General features: G+C 35.3%; 1 protein-coding gene across 1 annotated transcript in view; it reads left to right on the top strand.

Moving 5' to 3' along the window:
* The window catches only part of LOC109928561 (myelin transcription factor 1), a 139,865-nt gene that overhangs the window by 57,707 nt on the left and 65,197 nt on the right, over nt 1-16,961 (top strand). The window contains exons 2-4 of the mRNA XM_020528508.2: nt 14,256-14,362; nt 16,030-16,084; nt 16,504-16,534. Coding sequence (XP_020384097.1) covers nt 14,256-14,362; nt 16,030-16,084; nt 16,504-16,534 — 193 coding nt within the window. The remainder of the gene's footprint in view (nt 1-14,255; nt 14,363-16,029; nt 16,085-16,503; nt 16,535-16,961) is intronic.

The following is a 16,961-nucleotide window of genomic DNA, read 5'->3' on the forward strand; positions in this document are numbered from 1 at the left end:
ATAATAGTCCTAATGTTTCTTCTTCTCTGTTTCATCAAGTTTGGAAAGGACTGTTCTCTTAGTGATGGATAAATGCTAACACAAGACTGCAAGTTCTATTTTTGTCACTAACTCCTTCAAATGGATGAGCATACAGCTTGGTCACTCCACCAAATATGTTGGTGAAGCCCAAGTATACTCTCCATACCAAGCTATGGCTTTTCCTTGCCCATTCACCAACTGTATAGAACCAATGATCCTACAATGGCAATCAGAGGTGTTAGAAAATTCTTCCTGTAACAGTTATTCAATTTCTTAAAACAAAAATCCATTCACTGCCTGCCAATGACAGTGTCTGTCATCTGAACCAATTAAAGTACCAACTGCAGGAATGGCAAGTACTTGAAACCTGTTTCTCTTGTGTAATCAGACATTGAGCAATTAGCAGAGTAAAAAAGAGAACCAAATCTGTTAATCAGCGATGTTTTTTTACCCTGAGAATCAGTTGATTTAACATTCTAATGTCTGCCAATCAAGGATGAAGAATGAGGCTTTGGAGAAACAAAACCTCCAAGATATACTAGTTACCCAGTCCGCTTCTCGGTCACCCCAACAACCCGTTCCTTCGCTTCCATACCTTTCAATAGAATCATTGCAGATGTATTTCTGCCATTTCACCACCTCCTTTCTCACTGTCCAATGTCCCAAATATTCTTTCCAAGTAGTCTGCAAATTCTTTTAATTTTTTCTTTTGTTTTTCCTATTCTCTTCCATTGGCTTAAAAACTCTTGAATGTCTACTTTCCCGCAGTTTTGATGAAGCTCTTTGACCTGAAATGTTGATGCTGCTACAGATGCTGTCTGACCTTCTGAGTGTTTCTGGCCTTCTCTATTTTTATTTTAGATTTTCATTTTCTGCAGTACTTTGCTACTGAAAACCTACACTCATGCTAATAAAACTGCTGGCTTTCTGATTTTTAATGTTTTTCTTTCAAATTTTCAATTTAGTTTTTCATTTTTACTTCCTTATTTATTGATGTATCCTACTCAATGTTCCAACACAGATTATGTTATCGGATTATCACATAATTTCAGAATGAAGGATTGTTGTCAAGATTGGGTAAAATTATAATTGTACATTTCATTCTCAGACCACAAAAAACCTTAACAAGAGCATGGAGATAAAAAGGCCAATAACAGTGAACCTTTAGAAGGTTACAAGTCTTTAAAGCATTGTTGTCAAATGATAATGCCTGTCCTAAAAATGTTTAAAAATGATAATTTAATGTATAAATTATACTTATTTTAGTTCAGTATCTTTACTTAATTGGAGTTAAAACAACTTGTTCAAAGATTTAACTTTCATGTTTTTTCATTTACTTCTGTGATTATAGTAATTGTTAGTTATGGTCTTCAGGGTATAAAACACTATTAAAGGAAAAAACATACAGCTCTACCCTGAAAGTGCATTAGAACACGGCACTTTAGGGAAGGAACTGTTGCAGTACAGTTGTGATGAATAATTCATGTTGTATTTTGAGTGCTTTCTGCTATAATGGATAAAAGTGGTAGCTGTGTTTAAGAATTTGAATAAATTAGAGATCTGAAGAAGAAATAGCATAAAAATAAAACTCAGAAATGAAATGCTCATAGAAGGAAAAGGGTTATCACAGCAGTTTCATGATGTTACTAAAAGCTGGAAAAATACCTTGCACCCAAAATACAGCATAGAGAGTAAAAAAAAACAGAACAAACATCACACTGGAGAAAACTGTTGAAATGCTGCATTGGTATAACACCTCAGCATAAAGTACTCACATACCAAACTCCAAGGCACCATGTGATTTGCATACAGATGCCAAAATCTCTGGCTCAGTTAAAGTTGAGAGTTGCATGTGTGGCCACCTAAATCCCCTGTAGTACATGAGCATGCTGACTCAGGGTGTCCAGGTGTCTAGACAATGACCATTCATTTGGAGCCATTATTTTCCCTGGGGTTCCCCCTTGCTTGTAGTTGGTAATCCTAAAACCCAAAATGAACACATGGCGAGGCATTGTTTTGGACTTTGCTGATTGCTCTAGATTTTCATCACGGGGTGGGGATGGTGGGGAGAATGGGCGGAAGGCAGTGGTTAGTAGGAAGGAGACGTTGTTGGAATAATTGTCACTGGCTCACCGGCTGACAGTCTTAATTCACTTTCTTCCATGACTGAAATTTAAAAGAATGCATTTTTTTTCGTGAAGTGTGCCACCATTACTTTAGGACATCTGCTAAGCTGATTTATGGGGCTTAACTGCAAGACTATCAAACAGATTACGTGTCAGTACAACTAGTACAGCAGCAATTTCATTCTTTGTCTGGAGCTGCCAGCAAAGTTTGTTTCTTTTACCGTGGTAATTTTCTGAAAATCTGGTGCATTTACTCTGTTTCAGAACAGTATTTTCCTTTGCAGTGCTTGTTTCTTTTCGAAAATCAAACATTAATTAAAAAGGTAGACAAGCCATTCAAATAAATACTTACATAGTACTTAATTCAACAAAATGTTGGGGAAGGAGATTCAATGGATATATGTCATAAAACATAACATTAGATAAAAAACATTCCTAATTTTTAAATCATACAGAAATTACTAATGCAATTATATTCAATCTGCATGTCACAGTTATACACCAAGTGAGTTTCAACCCATGAAGAGTGATGTTAAACTCATATGATGCTTTTTCTCGTAAAGTGCTGATTTGAGTAGTACCCTTGACTAGCTAAATTTTCTTAGTCTCTTTTGATTTATCATTGGACACAATCAGTAAATTGTGTTCAATTCATTTGTTTTTGTATTAATTGCTCCCTTTCACTGGCTGTCCTTAAATCCACAGTCTGGATCATTTTGCTATTCTATAGTGACAGCTGGTAATGGAAGCTTACGCTTCTATAGAAAGCCTATTAAGAATGCCGCTCACTCAGTGGCCTGTGGTCCGGGATAGAGAGCTCCTCCCATAAGTGTGGCAGGCTTTTGTCATTGTAATTGGGCTCTGTTTGTAGAGTGCTGTCTGTATTTACTCTTTGCCAGGTCTCATATTTACACAGCCTGTTAGGGGGCTTGATGTCTCCCTGCCATGCCACAAATGCATGCAAATACTGCTACAATGCCTTTCGGCACTTGTGCTTTCTTGTAGGTCTGTTAAGTTACTCTGTCAAAGAGTACAGTATGTGCAGTAGGGGTAAAAGGCCTTGAGGGGTTGGGGAAGTTAATAGGTTAATGACCCTTAGACTTTGGGAATAATATTAAAGGTGTCTGGCGTTATGGGATTTTTAAAAAAAACGCTATCCAGAGACATTAGCTGGCCATACCTCTTTCACTGAGCTCATTCATTCAAGAAGCAGAAAGCACAGAGCTAGCAAATTTAATAAGCGCTGCATCCATTACACATTTAGCTTCTGCCATAGCAACAGAGTCAGGGCCATTCAATCTCCTGTGCTCAGCCATCATTATCTCCTGAGCCATCTGTTGTAGAGGAGTACAATTCCATCTTATTTAAATGAAGTGAAGCTAGCATCTATTTAGCAGGACATATGTCACAGAAAGCATGCAACTAGAAATATAGCTACATAGATTTGGCTTGTGCTTTCTTTCGAGATGTTTGTATGCTATTGTGTTTTATGTGACAGACCAAGAAGAAATTCAGGAGTAACTCTATTAAGGTAAAGTGTTCATATGCTGATATAAAGTGGTTAAATGTGTCAGTGGTGAGTTTGTATTTAAATATGGTGTGTGTCATCCTGGGGAGTTGCCCTATTTAAACTTAAAATGAACAAACAACAAAATAGGACAGTGGAAGTTGTAATGACGATGGAGGACTGAGTGTAGTTTTTAGTATTTTATGCTTGAATGACAATTGTTTTGTGTATGCAGCATTGCCACAATGTGATTGGCTCTTGTGTGTTGCATTGAATTTTAATTATGTACAAAATTGGCTGTGATTGGTGCAGCTGTCAGTCTGCGCTGCCCCTTCAACTGATAAGTTGCATGCACTTGGCAGTAACTTTCCAGGAATGATACTCACTTCTGTACTATTCTTCCAGATATCCAGAGACTAGCAAGAATGAAGCTGTGTGGAGCATTTCTTGGTTTGTACAAAGCATAACTTATTCACTTTCCTTACAGTTGTTCCTCCTACAACTCAGCTGATAATACTGGGCATTAGTGAAGCTGCCGATTTATAACATGAGCAATTGTAATCGTTCAGGGCATTATTTGTAGTTATTTTGTTGTAGATTTTTGTGCACAGGCAAAAATGAATTCTTATAATTTATTTTATCCACATCTGTGCAAACAAAATATGTACTTTTGATCTATTTCTTGCATTATTTTATAGTATCTTAATTGTACTTCCCGGAATTTTTTTGTTTAGACTTTCTTAAGTGTAGTTTGGAGCATATTATTTTACACCACAAGATGTTAGAGTCTGTAAACCTGAGTGGTGAGGATGTGTAAACTTTACTTTCCTTAAAATTAATTTTTGTATTGAAGTAGAAGAGAGATAAATATTGTTCTTGGACTTTGGGCAAAGAAGTTTTGTCTCTTCAGTGATTCTGATACACCCCTGACAAGGATCATTAAGACAATGTTAGCCTGAAGGCTTATTAAAAGTTTCTGTGTGCTGCTTCCATCTGCCAGGGTCTGCCACAGGCAGGTTTCACTCCAAATGCTCAGCTGTTACGTATACAATATTAATGCTGACCAGTTGCATCCAGCATACAACAGGACTAATTGTGGTTTGGTGAATTAGGGTTGCCCATCTGCATAGGTTCAAAATCTGTTGCAAGACTAACATGAAAAATGAATTCAGTTCCAGCTGGTAATTGAAGGAGCTACCTTCATTGACTATGCAAAAAGTTTAACTTGGAACTTGCTCAAAGTAAAATTTAGCAGATGTAGAACTGGAAATACTTAAGCAATAAGCAGATTCATTTTCATACTATTTTAAAATATTATTTCATCATTTCAAATATTTTTAATGTTGTTGATTGAATAATTTTGTTTTGTCCTGGATTTCTAAACTCTTAAAATTTAAGTGACAAAAAATTTAATGTTAACTACTTTATTGTGAAAGAAGTTGGGAACTTCACTTTGAAAAGTAGCTAATTAGTAAGAGCTGTTTAAAAGAGCAAAGTAGTTCTACATCAAAACAACTCCACTACTGAACAATTTACTTAAAATGTATAAGTCTAAGAATTATTACTGGTGCAGTTTATGTATGAATGCTTAAACTTCTTGCATTAAATTGTTCTTTCTCTGTCTTAATTTAATTGACTTATTTTAATTGTTAATTGTAAATATTATTTATTTAAAAATATTGATAGAATTGCACAATAATTAAGCAATCTTGTAAATTCAGATAGGTTGAGTTTTTGAAAAGTTTGGGATTGCATAGCAGTTTTTCAACAAATCTTTGTTAACTACAGTCATCAGTATTTTCACTAATTGATGGATATGAATATTTATACTCTCTCTTTAGTAATATTAAGAAATGTACTGAAATTGGAGTCATCCAAATTGAAGTTTGCACAGGAAGGAGAAATTCCTGGAGCTGACTAAAGTGCTGAAACATGTATTTGACCAGTACTGATTATACTGGGACTGGAAGGAGCTGTCCAAGGTGTCTGTCATATAGAAATTTTCATTTAGCGAGTCCTGTCGCAAAACAAAATCTTATAATAACTTGAGCCAAATCTCCAGCTAAAATGATAAAATTCTAAGGTTTACTAGTTGTGTTGCATTTTCATTTAAATTCATGACCTAACTTAGATTTTTCCTAAACGTGATTTTGTGTGGAAATGTCGGTACTTTATGTCTCTGTGCTTTTGTTCTAAAAGTAGGTTGTGTAATTACACAGTCAATTCTATTAATCTGAGCTAAAAGTATATTGTAAGAAACCAAAGTTTTCCTGCACCTAGCGATGTCCTCTGGTTGAGGCTTGTCTCTGTGCTTAGTGCTCTGTGGTCTCTGCCAGTTGTTTGTTTCTTTGTTATTCTTTCTTAAAATGGCATGATACAGCTGATCCACACCAGACACTGCTGATTGATTTCAGCCATAATGCATAACAAAAGAAGTGCAATGTATAATGCTGCCTGGTGCTTTGAGATAAGAATTTAATAGAATTTTGGCAAGGGGAGATTGGCTTGTAGAAGCTTACTATATGCACAACCTGGTAAAGTGAGATAGAAAATGACATTTGAATGCAAATCTCAAATGATCTTAATGAATGGCTGCTGTCCTTTGCCTCTAATAAGGTTTGAAGCCAACAAAGGAAATAGCTTTGATAACCTAGGGCATCTGTCATATCCTCGGCCGCTTACAGTGTTTCTAATAGGAATCCTAGGACTCTACCACAAGTATGGATAGAGGGGGTAGGTTGACAGTTGTGACATTAACAAGCTTTTAGTTCAAAGCATAAATTAAAGTAAGCAATCTTACCCATTAAATTTTAATAAGATCGGGTGCATTAACCAGTGATGTGTAGCAATCCTTTTTGCTACAGTAGAAACAAGGATGTTTGAAACAATAGTTCTGAGATGTTTAAATTTCAAGGACCACCTATTAGATAGTATACAGTAAATTCATTTCTCCTCATAGAGTAAACAGATATATTGCAACCCCAAGGGTTTATGGGTAGTGTATTTACACAGAAAATGCATCAAGCCTTCTCTGCCATCTAACTAATGAGACTGGTCATTAAGTAAATGACACACAGCCTTTAGCGGGCTTATACGACACACTGGAGTATCAAATATTTAATTCAACCACCACATGTCTCATACTCCGTTGTGGACTGCCGTGGCCCAGCCCTTGCTGTAGATTTCATTATTGCTTTCCGTGATGTCATTTCACCGAGGTGGACAATAGCTGTGGGGAAAAGGTAAGTCAATATTAATGTTTTCCTCCTGACAAAAGAAGACAAAGCTTGTGTTCTTGCCCTCTGTTGAAGTCTGATAAATACAACTGAAACTGCCGGTGCTACCTTGTTGGGAAAAAACTATTTGTTTAACTGGGACAGCTTGGAGGAGAGCAAAATTTACAGCTCCATCCAGTATGTTGTTGGATCTATTCTGTTCTCTGAGCTTTGTACGGACACAGCTGATCTGTTTGTCAATAGAAGCCACTTCAGGGTGAATTTACATCACTTTAGCTGTATCTCGTGAAGCTCCTTTTCCTCATCAGCTTCCATTATAATAATCTTCTGTGTGGTCATCTTAATTTTGGAAACACTGACCAAAACATCCTCATTCTAGAATTACCCTTTTGACGAAGTTGATCTGTGCTCTCTAAAGTAAAAAAGGATTGTGGTGCTGTTTTGATATATCAGCTGTTTGTTTGAACTGTTGGGATCTTGATAGTACAAAACTATCTAACACAGTGTTAAGTTACTTCGGAGCTGAATCAAATCAGGAGTGACTCTTTGATGCTTTTTCTGTAGAGGACTTTTGCATTTGATAAATTAGATCTACCAATAAGTTCGTTTTTTCAAAAGAAAACATTAGCTGACATCTTTGATAAACCTTGAGTTCTAGTGTTGTATTTTTTCCTTGTTTCTCTGTTTGCAACTTCAGATCCCTGCTTACGTAGAACTCAATCTGTGCAATGCAAATTGAATAGTAATATCTGATTAAATTAAGGATTCAAGAAAAGATGAGTTTCTATTGAAAGTATTCCAAAAGAAGAAATCCTCGGGAATTAGGCTTGAATTTAGAAAAGCCTTAATGTGATCACAAAAGAATGTAATTAAATTGATTTATATTTGCTGCTTCATAGTATTGTAAAAGTAATACATCTATCAATAAGATGTAATATAACTTAACACAAGTTTTAGTTAGCTATTCTAGTTTCATTTTGATACCTTAAAATTTCACTTTTCTCATGAACTTTAGCAATATTTATGTGCTGATAAACTGTAATCACATTCTTTTAGATACACAACACTAAATCATTAATTGCATCAAAAGTTCATGATTTAAGTAGTTAAATCCCATTGGTATACTGCTTTTTAACAAAGGGCAACTTTACAGCTAAGTGCAAGTTTGGTCATGTGTTAAAAATCAGAAATCAACCTTTTTGTGAAAACCTTGCTCAATGTACATTAGCTTGAGTACTCCTCATCTCCAAATTGTTTTGTATTTTAGTTCAAAGCCGTTTGGCAGAATGCTTACAATATCGGCAGATAATTTGGTGGTGGGTGTTTTCAGCGACCAGCTTTGCACAGATTTGTTTGCATGATTTGTGGGAAAGTACTGATTTCTATCATTGATTACACAGTGACGGGAACAGGTGACTTGCTAATAAAGACCTGGAAAAAAAGCAATTAGCTGTGAGAAAAGAACAGCTGTTTCAAGAAGCTCTTTGCTTTCCAGAGGACATGGTCAATAATCGGTGAAAAAAATACATAACCTATAGAAACAAATCCTATCATTGCAGCAGAGAGAAGGAGCCCATTATTCCCATTCAGCAGCCTATGCATTTAATTATACTGCAATTAACAAATTTGTTTCTTAAAACCACATAATTTGTGAATTTGTTTTTGGGAATTCTGATTTTTTTTGGGATGGATAATTGAGAATCCTTCTTAAAATAGTTATTATACAGCTGGATTGATTCACTCACAGTCGAGTACAAGAATTTAAATTGCTTTACAAATTACACCAATGAGAAATTAACCACACAACTTAGTTTTAGTGAGTGTTATTAGATATGAGATGCTTCACTTCAAATTTGAAATTAATAATTACATTGCTGCTAATTTTTTTAAAAAATCAAATGCAGGATGAAGTGTAAAACGTATTGTACTGTATATCTCCTGCAAGCTTTAAAGGAGCCATTTACATTTGTAAGAAAGGAATCACGTGGTTTCTGTAAGTACAGTCAGCAGGAAGCCTTTGTTTAACCTCACCACACTTGTCACATTTCAAATTGAAATCTGCTGAACATGAGATGAGTCACAAAGGATTTATTTTTAAATAAGTACACTAATGGTCATTTATTTTTAATTTGATTGAACGATTTGTATATAACTGTTCCTGTGTTGCGCTAGTAAGTTTTATGTTATTAAAACTTTAGCCAGCTAAACGTAACTTCTATGTACAGATGTATACACAGTGTGCAGGATAGGATAAATGTAGCAAAATCATGAACTTTTTATTACTTACATTTGTCATGTAGCCACTTAAAAAGCTTGATTATGCAGTTATTGTCCATGTTAATGTTGATCAGAGCAAACAAACTAGAGGGATTGAACGTTATTTATCTCAGACAACCAACTTAAGACTCTTTAAATCTGACATGGTTTTGTTTGGTCTCTGGATTAATACTGCATACATTTCTCATAATATTGCACCATTTTAAATGAAATCATATTGGTTCATAGCAAGTTTCTGATAGCCCAGCACAGGATTCTCAAATCCAAAGGTCCAAAGTTTAGCCCACTACTTCAAAAGGAAAAGCTAAGGTTCAGTGTAAAAACCCTCCCCTTTGCTGAATTTGGTTGTAGGGTGTGAACGCCACTGCCTTCCTGCCACTGGTCGGAATAAACCCGTAGCAGGATGCAGATCCTTGGAGTCTTCCCATCTGCCATAATTGAGGCCCTTAAGTGGGCAAGTATTCTTCTGTCAGTGATACCAATGTAGTTGTGGACAAGAGACTTGCATTGTGGGGAACTTAAAAAGCAAACTCTGATGGAGTTCTTTTAGGAACTTCCGTATTCAAAAACACCCAGGGCCTGATTGAGAGACCCAGCATCAGGTAGGGAGATCATAGAGTCATCACTCACCTGTGCCAAGGTCCTTGCTTGATATGAGGTCTCAGGTGGGTGTAGTACTAAGTGCAATCACCCCTCCCCGACAGTGCTGTCATACAATTAAGAGCTGCCAACCTTCAATTAGATGGCAGAACTTTGCAGACAGGATTTCCACTCCTGATGTTCATGGTCACAGGGATGATTTGCTGCTGTACAGACAAGTACCTGATTAACACTTAGTTTGGCTGGCCTTCCCAGAAAAAGCTGATGTGGAGCTCTCGCCAGCACTTCTGGAGACCCCCATCACCTTGATCAGAAGCCACCTTAAATTTGTATTTTATTGCAGTGGCAGAGAAATTCTTCCAATTGATCAGAATGTATTTGCAGATCTTGTCTCTAAAAGTGAGGAGCAGTGCCGGTGGAATATAAGAAGAAGTAGACAATTTTGAAGAAAAACAAGACAGATAAAGCTACTGTTACTGTAATTACCTGGATTAATGTAGTATGTTTTACCTATTTAATAAATCTAATCTCAATTGATGAATCGTTTGATGTAAAAGCTGTAATGGCATGCAGTTGCTTGTTTCATTGAACATGCATTCGTTTCTGAGCACAATAATGAATTATGGTATAGTGTATTGTTAATTGCAGCTGAAAGTTCAGTAAGTATCAGTTTTAGTTCAGTTCAGGTGTTTATATGCCTGAATTCTCAAAATATAAATCATGCCAAAATCATCCACAATGGGGGATTATATGCAAGGGTATAACCATCCTCAGAACTGATCTAGACTCCAAAATTATTGTTGTGATTGTTATAGCATACATAATTTACAGTGCTTAGAAAGCAAATGTAAAGCAATGTAGACCTAACATACAAAGTGACATATATTCAGTAAGGTATAAATCAAAATTATGTTTTAAATCCCTGCACTGTAAGCTTTATAAAACCTGCTTTCCCTTTATGTTCAGAAAGTACCGAATTGATTCCAATATCAAAGTGGAGAGTAGATTATATTATTAAAAGGGTTAAAATTGTTAACAGAAAGTTAAGATCTTGTGTTAAATATTGTAAAAATTCATAAGGCACAATTTGTTTCATTTGTATTGCTGCTCACATTTGTGCAGATGGTAGTTATCGGCTGTGTTTGATCCCTTTCTTTTTTTACTGGGAAAAAGAACAGATGGAGTTTGTAGCCAGGATCATTGTTGCACCTCGAAAATTAACAATATGTAATGAATAAGAAGTGATGTCTGAGAAGTGTTTTACCCTGGAGAGGACCAAACAGGAAAAGTTGGTGGAGATTTTCACATGAGAAAAAAGAAAAAGATCTAATTATTTATTCATACAATAGTCTGTTGAGTATGCAAAGATAAGAATGTGGCATTCCATGTTTAACTGATAATATGATAATGTTCTGACAAATTGCAGTAATAATACTATATTTACTTTTCCAACAAATTAGATTACTTCAGGGGAAAGTCAAACATTTATATTGAGCAAACTATGCACAACTTATTGTCTTTAAGTTATATCAACTGACAGATTTGCGTTATAGAATTTCAATTAGTTAAATGTTAAAAAGACCATTTTGAGGGAGTTGCAATAATTATAAAAAAGGGAACAGCATTTATATTTTTGTTAGTTACCAACATCCACTGGTCTGTGGGTTTCACGAAAAAAATCATCTAAATTGAGGAATGCACAGTAAACGTAAACTTTGAAAATGATTTAATCCTATGTAAAACAATTTTTCTTTTAGGCCGCATAAACCATGGAGCTAAATTATAAATGTGTCCAAACCAAATCAAACAAAAAAGGACACACTATAAAAATAGATTTAAAGTCAATGGATTGAGTACTGGTCCTGGGTATCAACAACAAAAACAATACAAACTATCTCGCTAAAGTAGAATAGAAAAGCATGTTAACTTTGCTATGAAAACTTTGATGACAAATTAACTTTTCCAGTCATTGTCGACCTGCCAAATCTCATTACTTTTCTGGTGAGAGTAGCACTTTTTAATTTAGAAAGTCTGTTACATACTTTGGAATTTCTTCAAAGACACAGCTTCAGCAATTTTGGACAAGCCTGAGTATGAGCCTGCACTGAGATTTGAACTGATAGTATCAAGATAGGAGTGCAGTGCTGCTGTCAGGTGACCTCACGTTTGAACTGTTTCAAACAAAAAGCAAGTTCGAGCCCTGTATCAGTTTAATTGGAAGCGCTTGTTAGTTGAATTGGTGTTGAATGTAGGACGACTAAACATTAATTTTTTTTCCATTGTTTTCTTTTTTTGGAAATTTGACTGATATGTATTTATCTGATCACACTTTCTTATTTATAGTTGCAAATAAATGGACAAAATAATTAGAACTGCAGGGGTTTTTAACCATTAAAATATAGCTGCATGTATCTGAACATTATCCTACAGGATAGATGTTTGGGATAGTAGTGAGGTTGCCATTTTAATATTTTTCAGAATCAGTTCACTTTTGGTTTGGAGACAAAGCAACATAAAAGTGGAATATTAGACTTCTTCATGAAGAATGACGGAAATAACATATTGCTTTGATTAGAAGAAAACATTACAATTAAGTTTTCCATCTACAACAGGAGGTGATTTAAAAGAGTCTGTGTGGACTACTTCATATACTGACTGGATAGGCAAAAACAAGGTTTGCTGAATCATTCTCTTCTCCTGGCCAAAATCATTTAAATGCCTGCTTTGTCAGCTGGCTTCAGTAAGAAACTGGAGAAGCAATCTCTCATTGCTGAGAAGTGACATAGGATGCTTTGATTTTCTTGTCTTTCTTCCAAGTTAGCCTAGTCTTTGGAGCTTATAAGACATCGCCATACAGCCCTCCCTCATAGAATCATGGAATCCCATAGAAATATTCAGGAGAATTAGATGTGAAGTAGAAGAATTTACTCTGACACGTGCAAATTCCAATAGCAAGCTGTGCTATGGATTTCAGTCAAATGGGAAACAGTTGTAGCAAAATCTATGACCTTTGCCTGTCTTTCATTGCACACCCTTTATGAGGAAATGTCTCCAAACATGCCTTTTTACCAATATCCCTCTCAGAGGCTTGTATGCTATTCTACTACACTGAGGGGCAGCTGTTTGTTGAGAAAACTGACTTGGGATGTCTAGAAAGTGGTGCCTGCATATATATGATGAGGTTAGGCAAACGGTTGAAAGTGCCATATCTCCAACAGGTGGTATTTTGTTCTGAGGGCTATAGTATGTATTCATGCTTTGGTCAGAAGGCGATGGAAATATTCTCATAAATTTTGTGGTGGAGTTATGATATTAATCAAGGCACTCTTAAGGATGCCCAAGTACATGTTATCCAGTTAGCACAGTTCAGCTCTGTACTTATCAGTTGTCCAGTGACCAGCTTATGACTGTCCTTAAGAGGAAGTAGGTGGGTTCTGTATGTGGTTGTAGTGCTCCAAGCAGATGTAACTGCCAATGGAATTTTGAATTCATGGCAAATTCAGTAATCCAGTACTTAACCTTGAAAATGTGAATAGTGCTTAAGACATTGTTGATTGATCTAGCAACCTGGTTCACTAATGAAACCTGAAAGGATAGACATATCACTGAGATGTGATATTTTTCCTGTTTATTTCTAAAAACTCTGACAGTCAACGCTTTAATTGCCAAGGTAATCTTGCCATTTCTCTATGCTAAAAGATTTATAAAATTTTACAGTATCCTTGCACACAGCTAATATTCTCAAACCTTTGTTCTGCCAACTTGTATCAACATTTTCTGTATTTGCATAAGTATTATATGTCCTCACTGCAACAGGAACTGTTCACTCAAACTCAGGCAAATATAAATATGGATTTCTCAGTAACTTGCCTTGTCGAGTATTGAGTATGGTGCTAGACTTCTGTCCATGTTGGACATTCAGCTCTCCAAAGAAAAATGTCAATCAGGCTTTGAGGCACCAGCAACTTGCAAAATAACTAACACAGCAATTAATCTAGCACCTTTTATACAGTTGCATATAGTGAAAAGGAATATGAAACTCTTCAGCTTAAGAAACCTAAATACATTTTGAAGTTTTTCATGCCAATATTTTTGCTTTGAATTATGACTGATTTGTTTATTGGAAGATACAATCACAACAGAGAAATGTAAATTTTAGAATTTAGTACAACTATCAAATGATGTGAATAAGTTACGAGTAAATGTTATTGCTTGATATAGATTTAAAATGCTATTTCAATCATTTGTACAATGAGCTGGAAAAATAATTAAAAAGAGATGAGTGATCTCATTAATATTATGCAGGATTCATGGGGTAGCAGCTGTGCCACTGATGGCCAAATAGATAGTTTGCATGTTACTCACCATACACTAAGCATGTTTCTCTTTGGAAACTTGGCAAGTTTTCAAAATATGTTCAAGTTGACTGTAAATTGACTTTTGAGCCATGTTTTTTGTTTAAAAAAGATCTTACTTTAAATCACACAGAAAATGAATTTAGAGGTGAGCTGCTGAATCAGACTTGGACTCAAGGAAGTACTGAAAAGCTCAGAACTTGTGAGACACCACATAACCTGCAAAACAAACACACCAAGGTGACAAAAAAAGGTTTCCACTCTCGTAGTGCTGCATTTGCTGCATTTATGTTGTAAACAATAGTAACACTGCAATGGTCCCAATTACTACTGATGCATTTGAACAACTTACACAAAATATGATAATATGTAGGGTAGATATTGCATAATATATGCCTCATTCCAAGCAAACTGCTGTACATACTTGCTTTACAGTTATATTCAAAGTAATAATCTGGGACTATTACATTTTTGGATATACAGCTTTTCCTCCTGCACCTAACATCGAACAGCAGTGCACTGATAACAATGAAGTTAAAATGGGATCCTAATGTCCTACATCAGTTAATCTATTATTTCCCATGGTTAATTGTTCATTTCAGCAATATGATTTTTTTTCCTCTGCATTTTCCCTCAGAGGAAAATCAGTAGAATCAGATATGTAAGCTAATTTAACTAGGATGCTACAGCACATTAAACTAATAGATCACTTCCTGCAAAGTAGCAGGATTTAAAAGACGATGGTGTCTGTATCCAGGAAGTCTATGCCCTCAAATTACTAATCCTGCTGCACATATAAACAATTATGTGATATGTAGTGTTTCTATTATAAAACTTTTATTAAAAAACATCCTGTTTGAATCTTCTTTGCCTCCATTCTGTTTAAATTTAGGGAAGGAATATTATTTTTATTATTTATTTCTGCCAGATCAATGCATAGATATAAATTTAACAAATATTGTGCACTACACATTAGAATTTTATGTGCCATCTATTTTAATAATTTATTTGCTGAAAACAGCAATTGCCAAGTCATCATACATAAAATTTACAATGCTGTGAAATTCCAATGTTTGTGAATAAAATGCTGAACAGAGATTTAGCTAAACTTAGGCCTCCATAATGAAAATTAATATGCCTATTGTGAAAAAATGCCTTTGAGGTCATGGAAATGATGCAGTCCTGTATATTGAATGCCTAATAAATAAATTGCAGCCTATCCCACACCCGCTTCTCTGAGTAAGTGCAAACTGCACTACTAATTGGAATTTACACGAAGAATGGAAATTAATTGTAAATTCTCGTATGACTGAAGTGATAATACAGTATTGAATGTTTCTCTCTTTAATATAAACAAATCCTAAATATGTCAGTTACTTTGAAGATTATATCCTAAAACTTCACTACTATCAATTGTATTACCCTAAAAATATTTAGGTGGCTGAACATTTCATGGCTTAGGTTTCAGATTTCTCTTTAAATTACTACTTCTCCATCATCTTCTTTTTAACCCTCATTAAAATCTATCACTCTATCAAAGTTTTTAGTCACTACTTCTGAAATCTCTTTCATGGGTTAAAAATCTTGTTTGTCTGTGAAGTTCCTTGTGATTGTTTTAGACATTAAAGGAAGCTTGTCATGCCATTGTTGGTAGCAAATTCCTCTTTTTGATATTATATCAGATGAATGAATAAATCTAAACTGGGTTATGTCTCCACTAAAGTAGTGAAGAGAGGATTTTGTTCTGAGTCTCTTAAGTGTTCATACTATAATAATTTAGAATAAATTTTACAGTAACTTATCTTCAATGTCTTTTGAAATTGACCTGATCATGCATTATATATGCTACAGATATTTAAGGCAAAATTAAACCTACACCCCATTAACTGCAACTTTTCGTTTTACAGATGAATCAAGATGTTGATGAAAAGAGGTTACGCACCCGCTCGAAGGGAATCAGGCGTAAGTTTCACCAGCTTTCACTTTTTGTAACGTTTTGGTAAACACTGGTAATTACTGGAATGATTTTGGAATTTTGCAATAATTTTTCTGCTAACTTTGCTGCAAATTCACTAACCAACTTAGGTATAATGTAATATTATGCAATGGACCTTATGATACCCTATAAAATCTTTGTTTACTGATGCTGCATTTTCTATCTTGCTTTGTACTACATTAGCCTATTACATAGATATATCTGATATTTAACAGTTTCAATGTTACTTTAGTGGTGGTAGTTCTGAAACTTTATTACTAATTAAATTTAAATATCAATTATATCACAACGTATTGTATAGTGGTTCCTTAGCACCTATGTCTAATGTTAAACGCTTCTAAAATCTAAATCCTGATTATCACTTCTTTTTTCATCAAATTGCCAGTACCAGCAGAACCTGTGGGACAGGATGTAAGGTATGATGTGTTCTTAATATGCTGTTGGATTTTAGCTATTTATGTTCTTTACACCTCAGTAAAATTCTTTCTGAATGGACATGGGGAGGTATACTCTGGTCCTACCAGGCAGAAATGGATAATCATGAAAACCATGTGGTCCTGCTGCTAATCGCAATCCAGCATATTTGGCCAGGTTCCACTGAAATTATATGGGCCATTGCCATCCTGGTTATCCCATCTATCTCCTGGCTATTCAGTCACCTTTCCTTTTCCTGTCCCAAAACCAACATTTCAGCTGGATGAGAGAGATAGTAGGAACTGCAGATGCTGGAGAATCTGAGATAACAAGGTGTAGAGCTGAATGTACACAGCAGGCCAAGCAGCATCAGAGGAGCAGGAAGGCTGACGTTTTGGGCCTAGACCCTTCTTCAGAAAATGAAGAAGG

This window comes from Rhincodon typus, chromosome 19 (assembly GCF_021869965.1).
Source record: "Rhincodon typus isolate 14 chromosome 19, sRhiTyp1.1, whole genome shotgun sequence".
In the NCBI taxonomy this organism is placed as follows: domain Eukaryota; kingdom Metazoa; phylum Chordata; class Chondrichthyes; order Orectolobiformes; family Rhincodontidae; genus Rhincodon; species Rhincodon typus.